Genomic DNA, 11,709 nt, shown 5'->3' with positions numbered 1-11,709 from the left:
AAATGAATTATGATAATTTAAAATTAATTATTTCAAATATGTTTATTTTAATATACCGGTATAATTCTATGGCTGGGTGTAATAAGGAGTCAGAAAAAAATACAAATAAAAATACAATTAATGTTGATGTTTTTAGCAAAATATAGTAAACATTTTTTTATTTTTTTTATTTAATAAATATATTTATTTTTAGGTAAGATAAACATAATAATACAATGTATCTCTAGTCTGGATGTTTTAGTTCTTGTCACCCTGTTGTCCTCCCGTCATGAAAAAAGGCTGTCCTCACTCAGATTTTCGGGAGAATATTTGTCCCGGGAGGTTTTCGGGAGAGGCGCTGAATTTCGTGAGTCTCCCGGAAAATTCGTGAGGGTTGGCAAGTATGCTCTGTGTAAAAGGGGCTGGTGAATCAAATGGATCCATTGGCGGATTTTGTGGAAGAACATCACTGTGGGTTGACCAGCATTAAACATAGAAACCTTCTGCAAGTCCAGTTTTCCCATTCACATATTTCCTCCCCCCCTTAAAATCTCACTAATAAGCATGACAACATTTTTCATAACACATTTCATCGAAGTAAAAGAAAAAGTCTCTTTGCACTAAACAACATTCAAAGTAAAACATGGCACGCAACTTTAGCTCGTGTTGCTTTTTTTCTTTTCTTTTTGAAGTTTTCACATTTTCTACGCGGAAATATCAAATCCTGTCAAACCTATCGTTTTTATACATTAAAACAAACAAAAAAAAAAACGTCTCTTTCAACGCAAAACAGAGGCTCGTATTTATATATTTATAAATGTGTTCATAGATCCTTTGCTCTCTTTTGATTTAGCTTTCTGTTGTGCAAATTCAGCAGTAACATGAGCGGCACAGCGCTAAGAAGAGGAGGCGGTGTGGCGGGGAAGGAAGGAAATGGCAATTCAACCGTAAGCAAGGAAGTTCCAAATGGTTGGGAGTTTGTCATCAGTTCTTCCTCCTCCGTGTGTCCACCCTGATAATGGCAACAGGAAAGGGATATCCCCAAACGGGATCAAGTATCCGCCCTGGTTTAGGTCCTGGTTGTGGCCCAAAAAAAACCCCACTGCCCTCTGCTGGACCGGAGTCAACACGGACTACTGCGCGTTCGCTCAATTCGGTCCAATCCGGGCTTGGTTTGCAGAAAGAAAAAAAGCGGACTTCGACCATTCAATCGCTCCTCTGCCGTCTCTTCGTTGAACGGACTAAATGGACTTTTTGTTGTTCGTCCGGTTGATGAGCGTCTGGGAAGGAAGGCGTTGTTGGCCAGCGTTCCACCGGGTTTAACCCTCAGCTGGTCAGCGCCATGGTGTCGATGACCTGCTCCAGCTTGCCACGTAGCCTCTGTCGCCGCGATTGCTCGTCTTTCTGCAACGCCGACAGGATCTGAAACAAAATGGCGAAAAGCACTATTACATACCTGCCAACTACTCCGGTTTTCCCGTAATTAGTACGGTTTTCATCAACCTATTCCGGGTTACGGTTGCAGTGATAAAAAATACGGTTTTTCATTAATTAAAAAAAAACATTTTTTTAAAAAGTTTTATTCACGAAATCGCGTAACAACAATGACAATCGACACTGCTTCCCGTAACTTCCTATCGAGCCATTCCGAATGCCATGTGCGAGGCTATTTATAGCACCGTTGCCAAGCACGAGGCACCTGTTGTCATTGTTTCCAAACGAGCGAACGATCATGGAATCAGCCGGAGAAAAATCGCATACGAGTCTTAAACCGAAAAGAAAACTGCAGTCATTCCGTGAAGAATATTCAAAAGCCTATCCGGGAATAATTATCCGTTCCAAAAAGGGTGAAAACTACGCGAATTGCACCTTGTGCAGACAAGATTTTTCGATCGGACACGGAGGAATCAGCGATGTAAAAGACCACGTTGGGACAAAAAAACACAAGTCTAATGCCGTTGCTAGCGATACAAGTGGAAAACTTTCAACGTTTTTCGTCGCCCAAACAGATTCTTTGGATGTGTTAAATGCCGAAGTTTTACTTACGGAGGCAATAATTGAGCAAACAAAAAGGTAATGACACCAATGTTATCTATTGGAATTGTTTAGTACTGTTATACTGTTAAAAGTGTTTATACTATTTATGCTTTCAAGTCCAAGTTGAAGAAATCTTGTTAAATGTTGACAGCATAACTACCAAAATACAGAAGTTATGTCCTTAATATTTTTGCAGTGCTATTTCTGTTGAAAAGTTAAAATGATTACATTAGAGATGTGATGTGCCACTTTTCAAGTGTCTGATGGCTTCAATTAATTGTCATTAATTTTTCATATTTTGAATTCTTTTGAAAGGCTTACAAAAAAACTACATTTGAATTGTAATTCCATGCTATTGACAGGACTATTCATTTTAATGAAGTTAGCTTACCATGTTTACAGTATGATAATTGTGATAGAAATGTGAATTTTAGGCACAGAATATTTTTTACAATTGAACAAGGCAGTAGATTATACAAGCTTGGACAGAAAGTTAATAATAACACCAATTTTTTTTATTTTTATGGAATTGTTTAGTACTGTTTTACCATTTGTTTACTGTAAAAAGTGTTTATACTTTCAATTAACAAATTGAAGTCTTGTGAAAGGTTGACAGGATAACTGGCATTAACTGTCAAAATAATTTCAAACTATTGAAGTTAGCTTACAGAATAAACATGTCAATCAACCCATATGATTTTTGCTGTAATATTTTTGTTTTGAAAAGTCACTGTGACTGATAAAAAAAGTGATGGTTTTAGCAACATTTTAACCTGTCTGAATGCTAATAATCATTTTGCGTCGGGGGGCGAAGGAACCCCCCACCAGGACTTTGTCCTGGACCTTGGACCCTGGCTACTAGGTTTTTCTGATTTCAAAAGTTGGCAGGTATGCTATTAGCATCAGCAAGTAACTCGCGTATTTTTCGGAGTTTAAGTCGCACCTGCCGAAAATGCATATTAAAGAAGGAAAAAAACATATATAAATCCCACTGGAGCCCGGCCAAACTATGAAAAAAACTGCGACTTATAGTCCGAAAAATACGGTACTGTGAGTATTGTTTCTACATAGTTTCTCTTATTGTAACATTTGATGGATTTTGTTCGTTCCATCCATCCATCCATCTTCTTCCTCTTATCCGAGATCGGGTCGCGGGGGCAGCAGCCTAAGCAGGGAAGCCCAGACTTCCCTCTCCCCAGCCACTTCGTCCAGCTCTTCCTGCGGGACCCCGAGGCATTCCCAGGCCAGCCGGGAGACATGGTCTTCCCAACGTGTCCTGGGTCTTCCCCGCGGCCTCCTACCGGTCGGACGTGCCCTAAACACCTCCCTAGGGAGGCGTTCGGGTGGCATCCTGACCAGATGCCCAAACCACCTCATCTGGCTCCTCTCCATGTGGAGGAGCAGCGGCTTTACTTTGAGCTACTCCCGGATGACAGAGCTTCTCACCCTATCTCTAAGGGAGAGACCCGCCACCCGGCGGAGGAAACTCATTTGGGCCGCTTGTACCCGTGATCTTGTCCTTTCGGTCATAACCCAAAGCTCATGACCATAGGTGAGGATGGGAACGTAGATCGACCGGTAAATTGAGAGCTTTGCCTTCCGGCTCAGCTCCTTCTTCACCACAACGGATCGATACAGCGTCCGCATTACTGAGGACGCCGCACCGATCCGCCTGTCGATCTCACGATCCACTCTTCCCTCACTCGTGAACAAGACTCCGAGGTACTTGAACTCCTCCACTTGGGGCAAAATCTCCTCCCCAACCCGGAGATGGCACTCCACCCTTTTATGGGCGAGAACCATGGACTCGGACTTGGAGGTGCTGATTCTCATCCCAGTCTCTTCACACTCGGCTGCGAACCGATCCAGTGAGAGCTGAAGATCCTGGCCAGATGAAGCCATCAGGACCACATCATGTTGAAAAAACAGAGACCTAATCCTGCAGCCACCAAACCGGATCCCCTCAACGCCTTGACTGCGCCTAGAAATTCTGTCCATAAAAGTTATGAACAGAATCGGTGACAAAGGGCAGCCTTGGCGGAGTCCAACCCTCACTGGAAACGTGTCCGACTTACTACCGGCAATGCGGACCAAGCTCTGGCACTGATCATACAGGGAGCGGACCGCCACAATCAGACAGTCCGATACCCCGTACTCTCTGAGCACTCCCCACAGGACTTCCCGAGGGACACGGTCGAATGCCTTCTCCAAGTCCACAAAACACATGTAGACTGGTTGGGCAAACTCCCATGCACCCTCAAGGACCCTGCCCAGAGTATAGAGCTGGTCCACAGTTCCACGACCAGGACGAAAACCACACTGTTCCTCCTGAATCCGAGGTTCGACTATCCGGCGTAGCCTCCTCTCCAGTACACCTGAATAGACCTTACCGGGAAGACTGAGGAGTGTGATCCCATGATAGTTAGAACACACCCTCCGGTGCCTCTGGATTGGCAGACCGTGGTGGATTTTGTTCGTACATATTTAATATTTGTCACAGAGTGCTAATAATTAGGGCTGCAACTAAAGATTACCGTATTTTCCGGCCTACAGGCCACTACTTTTTTTTCCAATTCGTTGAAATCTTGCGGCTTATAAAACGTCACGGCTAATGTAAGGATTTTACTTCGCTAACGGCTACAATGTTTTGTATTCAACAAATAGTTCCTAACACTGAAAAGGTGTGTTATTGTTTGTGCTGTGACTCACTCACTGCAGGTATATATATATATATATATATATGTGTGTGTTCTAAAATATGCAAATATATGTATATACAATTAAATATGTATATCTACATATATATATATATATATATATATACATATATATATATATATATATATATATATATATATATATATATATATATATATATATATATATATATATATATACCGGTATATATATCCTGAAAATATGCAAACAAAACTGTGTTTAGATAATTGATACTTCAAACTTGCATAAATAAATCTTAAGGAATATAACATAACTTGGCTTCTGAGAGCTTCAAAATGTAATGAATAAAATGCTAAAGTTGTTGATAAACAAGCAATTATTTTAATAATTAAATATGGTTATTTTAAATGAATTATGATCATTTAAAATTAATTATTTCAAATATTTTTATTTTAAAGTATAATTCTATGGCTGAATGTAATAAGGAGTCAGAAAAAATGCAAATAAAAATACAATTAATTTTGATGTTTTTAGCAAAATATAGTAAAAATTTATTTTGTTTTTGTTTTTTTTAATTAGTAAATATATTTATTTTTAGGTAAGATAAACATAATAATACAATTTATCTCTAGTATGGTTGATTTAGTTCTTGTCACCCTGTTGTCTTCCCATCTGAAAAAAGGCTGTCCTCACTCAGGTCCGCATGGAGCTGGAGGGGGCGTGGCCTCCAGCTCCGGCTGAAAATCGGGAGATTTTCGGGAGAATATTTGTGCCGGGAGGTTTTCGGGAGAGGCGCTGAATTTCGGGAGTCTCCCGGAAAATTCGGGAGGGTTGGCAAGTATGTGTGGGTTGTAAATAATAATAATAGATTTTATTTGTAAAAGCACTTTACATTGAGCAAACAATCTCAAAGTGCTACAGTGTATTTAAAAAAAAAAAAAGATAATAAAAATAAATACAAATAAAAGCTAGAACAGCCTAATAGCTAGCACTAGCACGCATATATCACACATTTTAAGCCTTTTTTAAAAGCATCCACAGTCTGTGGTGCCCTCAGGTGATCAGGGAGACTGTTCCACATACTGTACTGCCTTGTTTTGTGCCTTGAACCGGAAGTTCAAGTGCTGTTTACTTTATAGCCTTTCTGTTTGAAAGGATTCTTCATTCATCACTCTAAGCGACGTTTATAAGTTCCATAATGTAATTAAAACTTCTAATACTTACTAAACAGTCCCATGTTGGGGCGGCATGGCATAGTGGGTAGAGCAACCGTGCCAGAAACCTGAGGGTTGCAGGTTCGCTCCCCGCCTCTTACCATCCCAAAAAAAAAAATCACTGCCGTTGTGTCCTTGGGCGGGACACTTCACCCTTTTCCCCCGGTGCCACTCACACCGGTGAATTGTATGATGAATGATAGGTGGTGGTCGGAGGGGCCGTTGGCGCAAAATTGCAGCCACGCTTCTGTCAGTCTACCCCAGGGCAGCTGTGGCTATGAAAGTAGCTTACCACCACCAGGTGTGAACGATTGATGGGTTCTACATGTAAAGCGACTTTGGGTACTTAGAAAAGCGCTATATAAATCCCAGTTATTATTATTATTATTATTATTATGTGTGATGTCTGTAGGAGTGTCGGTGTTTGTATTGTTTTTAAGTTATGTACATTCACTAAAACGGCACCGTGGAGATAATGAGTCTTTTTAGCTTCCGCAGCTAGCGGGTCCATGACGATGACTTCTGATTTGTTTGATCAGCCGTTTTACTGCCTTGTTACAGACACTGTATGGAAACAATTAAGCTATGTAAATAAACATTTACACAATATTTCGTACCGATATATATCTGAGGCTTTTGGTGACGGTGCGGCTATTTAAAATATGTTTTAAAGGGGAACTTTGCCTATCGTTTACAATCATTATGAAAGACATGACAATGTATGAATGTATTTTTTAATGCATTCTAACTTGTAAATAAACGTAAAAAAAAAAGTCAGCTTCTAGCGGAGCCAATGGGTGGTCCTCTATGTCGCCTACAAAATCCAATAACCATTCATAAACCGCCAACGATACTCCATTTACAGTTTGTGACTTGAATATTAACAATAATTACTAATATTGTTATTATAAGCCTCAACACAGACAAACTATTTATAGCGGCGCCGTGATCACTACCGTGTGGTCTGCTGTTTCGCTTCCTTGCTCCTTGGAACTTTATTGTAAATCATAAATCATGCCTGTCGCCTGGAAAGTAGATGGCTGACCATGTAATCCGACAAGTTGGCACAATTTGACAGCCATTTAAAACCCCCATCACTTGTCTTCGTGAGGATTATGAGACATTCTTCATCGAAATGGGATTCTAGCATCCTAATGACAGCAGACATTGTACAGTAAGTGCGGTTTCATTTTGTTCGTTGGTCCTCATAAAGTCTGCACTAAGTAATAATCAGTGATGAAGAAAAGAAAAAAAAGTAAACGTCTTTTGAAATGAATGCGTCAGGTTTGCTTAAAATGATCAAAATAGGTAAATATTAAATATCCATGTTACTACATTACATATATACTTACAGTATGTATATAAAACCCTATTGGAGGTGTTAGGATGCTTTTTATAGGCAAAATTTAACGGCTCCATTGTAAGCAGACTTTTGATCGCATTTATTTAAAAGTTAGAATGCATTAAAAAAAAAAAATCCATCTATCGTCATGTATTTTATATTGATTGTGAACAATAGTCAAACAATTATTGCTTATTTAGTCTACTGTCCAAGTTTGAGTTGGACAACCTGATTTAACTACTTTTAAAAACTATTACATAAAAAAAAAATACATGGATATTCAATTATACTGGATTCAATTTGTAATAAAATAAACACAAATTATATAAACACATTGAAAAATATAACTAAAAGTAATAAATATTGTTATCAACTCTCCGCTAAAGATAATGTTTGGAAAATCTTCACCATGGCCAGCGTTTACCGTATTTTTCGGACTATAAGTCGCAGTTTTTTTTCATAGTTTGGCCGGGGGTGCGACTTATACTCAGGAGCGACTTATGTGTGAAATGTCAAATATTATTATTTATCTCATTCACGTAAGAGACTAGACGTATAAGATTTCATGGGATTTAGCGATTAGGAGTGACAGATTGTTTGGTAAACGTATAGCATGTTCAGTGACGTGCAGTCACTAGAGGCAGGTGAGGAAAGAAACAAAATTTAAAAATAAAAAAAAATAATTAAATTGTTATATGTATGTAGTGATTATACTATAAAGTTATTTTCCATTTAACTTCACCAGTTTTAGATTATTTTTATTCAAAATCGCTGAATTTTCACATTTGCCGTTCAAATACTGAGAAGAGACGGTGCGGTGAACAGCAGCCGGTTGAGGCACGTCACTCAGTGCCTCAACATGGACGGACTCGGCTAACTGCTGGCCTGCTGTGCAGTGAGACCGTATTGCTATATGAACTATATTATACATTTCCATAGTTTAGTTAGCTGAGGTATATAATGTACAGTGTATTTTGTCAACAACTGTATGTGTGTGACGTATTTCTTGTGCTGAGCGATCATAAAACGGCTGCAAAAGACGCACTGGCTGAGGCTCCAGTAGCCCCGCCTCCTGCACCCCCGCCGTAGAATTGTTATATCAACTAAAGCCCACACTTAAACTTTCCACGTGCAAGATTGAATCTATTTAAAAAAGTTATTTCATAAGAAGCCAAAAAGTGCAAAAACAATAATGTTCGTGTTGGAGGAGTTGTGAATGACTGCAGGGCCACAACATTAGGTACACCTGCAGACTGCAGGTGTACCTAATTCTCAACTCCTCCAACACGAACATTATTGTTTTTGCACTTTTTGGCTTCTTATTAAATAACTTTTGTAACCTATTTTTATGGGCTTTCCTATTTGTGATGTTAAGTTCCTGTTATGCGCTGTTATACAGTATATGCCTCGGGCTCTTATTTTGAAGGCGCCAAGAGCGGAAGTGATGACATGTTGTAGTGGAGCGGAGGTTTTTGAAAGAAGGTAAATAAAGTGGTCCTCGTGTAAACTGGAGCCTCCGTGTTTGTTATTTTGTAGTTTCATACAGTATAGGCGACATTTATAAACCCTCGGTTACACTTGTTTAAGTGAGGGCTTTAGTTGCGGTGCATGGACTTAATTTATAAGTAAAGGTAAGACCATAATAACGTTTTTTTTATTAAATGTGCTTTTTTGTGTGCTACAGTTTGTATGTGTAAAGTTAAAGTTAAGTTAAAGTACCAATGATTGTCACACACACACTAGGTGTAATGAAATTTGTCCTCTGCATTTGACCCATCCCCTTGATCACCCCCTGGGAGGTGAGGGGAGCAGTGGGCAGCAGCGGCGCCGCGCCCGGGAATAATTTTTTGTGATTTAACCTCCAATTCCAAGCCTTGATGCTGAGTGCCAAGCAGGGAAGAATGCTGGTATGAGCTTTTAAACATAACCCGTTAACTGCTGCCAATCAAATGGTGAATAAGATACTCTTTAGGGTTCATATGTTTGTAAATCTGACTGTGATGAAGTCAGTGCCTCACCAGCCATCACTGAGCATGTTCTATATGTTATAGTTATTTGAATGACTCTTACCATAATATGTTACGTTAACATACCAGTTGGTTATTTATGCCTCATATAACGTACACTTATTCAGCCTGTTGTTCACTATTCTTGATTTATTTTAAATTGCCTTTCAAATGTCTATTCTTGGTGTTGGATTTTATCAAATAAATTTCCCCCAAAAACACGACTTATACTCCAGTGCGACTTATTTATGGTTTTTTCCTTCTTTATTATGCATTTTCGGCCGGTGCGACTTATAGTCCAAAAAATACGGTATATAGTTTCTTGCCCTTTTTTAAGTAAAAAATATATTTCTGTGCATATATCAAAAATAACAAGGAGAAGAAGTAAGTAAAGGAGGAAAACTCTACATACTTTTAAAAGAATGGCAAAAGTATGTGTGCGTAATCTAAGGCAGGGGTGCTCACACTTTTTCTGCAGGCGAGCTACTTTTCAATTGATCAAGTCGTGGGGATCTACCTCATTCATATATATAATTTACATTTACTTATTTATGAAATATATGTTTTTGTTAACAAGTTAAAGGTGTTTAATGATAATGCAAGCATGTTTAATACATATAGTTAATATTGTTAACAAGTTAAAGGTGTTTAAAGATAATGCAAGCATGTTTAACACATATAGTTAATATTGTTAATAAATTAAAGGTGTTTAATGATAATACAAGTATGTTTAATACATATAGTTAATATTGTTAACAAGTTAAAGGTGTTTAAAGATAATGCAAGTATGTTTAACACATATAGTTAATATTGTTAACAAGTTAAAGGTGTTTAAAGATAATGCAAGCATGTTTAACACATAGTTAATATTGTTAATAAATTAAAGGTGTTTAATGATAATACAAGAATGTTTAATACATATAGTTAATATTGTTAACAAGTTAAAGGTGTTTAAAGATATTGCAAGCATGTTTAACACATAGTTAATATTGTTAATAAGTTAAAGGTGTTTAAAGATAATGCAAGCATGTTTAACACATATAGTTAATATTGTTAACAACGTAAAGGTGGTTAAAGATAATACAAGCATGTTTAACACATATAGTTAATATTGTTAATAAGTTAAAGGTGTTTAAAGATAATGCAAGCATGTTTAACACATATAGTTAATATTGTTAACAAGTTAAAGGTGTTTAATGATAATACAAGCATGTGTAACACATATAGTTAATATTGTTAACAAGTTAAAGGTGTTTAATGATAATACAAGCATGTTTAACACATAGTTAATATTGTTAATACATTAAAGGTGTTTAATGATAATACAAGAATGTTTAATACATATAGTTAATATTGTTAATAAATTAAAGGTGTTTAATGATAATACAAGAATGTTTAATACATATAGTTAATATTGTTAATAAATTAAAGGTGTTTAATGATAATACAATAATGTTTAATACATATAGTTAATATTGTTGATAAATTAAAGGTGTTTAATGATAATACAAGTATGTTTAATACATATAGTTAATATTGTTAACAAGTTAAAGGTGTTTAATGATAATACAAGCATGTTTAACACATATAGTTAATATTGTTAATAAGTTAAAGGTGTTTAAAGATAATGCAAGCATGATTAACACATATAGTTAATATTGTTAATAAGTTAAAGGTGTTCAAAGATAATGCAAGCATGTTTAACACATATAGTTAATATTGTTAACAAGTTAAAAGTGTTTAATGATAATACAAGCATGTTTAACACATATAGTTAATATTGTTAATAAGTTAAAGGTGTTTAAAGATAATGCAAGCATGTTTAACACATAGTTAATATTGTTAATAAGTTAAAGGTGTTTAAAGATAATGCAAGCATATTTAACACATATAGTTAATATTGTTAACAAGTTAAAGGTGTTTAAAGATAATACAAGCATGTTTAACACATATAGTTAATATTGTTAATAAATTAAAGGTGTTTAAAGATAATGCAAGCATGTTTAACACATAGTTAATATTGTTAATAAGTTAAAGGTGTTTAAAGATAATGCAAGCATGTTTCACACATATAGTTAATATTGTTAACAAGTTAAAGGTGTTTAATGATAATACAAGCATGTTTAACACATATAGTTAATATTGTTAATAAGTTAAAGGTGTTTAAAGATAATACAAGCATGTTTAACACATATAGACTCCTTTCTTTCATGAAGACAAGAATATAAGTTGGTGTATTACCTGATTCTAATGACTTGCATTGATTGGAATCAGACAGTGGTGCTGATAATGTCCGCATTTTCGAATGGAGGAGAAAAAAAGTCCTCCTTTCTGTCCAATACCACATGAAAGTGGTTGGTTTTTGGCATCTTATTTGTCCAGCTTCCGTACTCCTTTGTATACACTTTACAATAAATACATTGTCGGCAAACTCTGTAGCTTGCTAGCTTGT

General features: G+C 36.7%; 1 protein-coding gene across 2 annotated transcripts in view; it reads right to left on the bottom strand.

The window, feature by feature from the left end:
* Positions 1-236: 236 nt before the first annotated feature.
* Positions 237-11,709, bottom strand: part of LOC133615286 (plexin-A1-like) — an 811,576-nt gene continuing 800,103 nt past the window's right edge. For both annotated transcript variants that reach the window (XM_061973784.2, XM_061973792.2), the window contains exon 33: positions 237-1,401. In XM_061973784.2, coding sequence (XP_061829768.2) covers positions 1,306-1,401 — 96 coding nt within the window. In that variant the 3' untranslated portion in view covers positions 237-1,305. The remainder of the gene's footprint in view (positions 1,402-11,709) is intronic.

Source organism: Nerophis lumbriciformis, linkage group LG01 (genome assembly GCF_033978685.3).
Source record: "Nerophis lumbriciformis linkage group LG01, RoL_Nlum_v2.1, whole genome shotgun sequence".
NCBI classification, from domain to species: Eukaryota; Metazoa; Chordata; class Actinopteri; order Syngnathiformes; family Syngnathidae; genus Nerophis; species Nerophis lumbriciformis.
The sequence above is the reverse complement of the archived record's forward strand: the minus strand, read 5'-3'. Positions and strand labels throughout refer to the sequence as shown.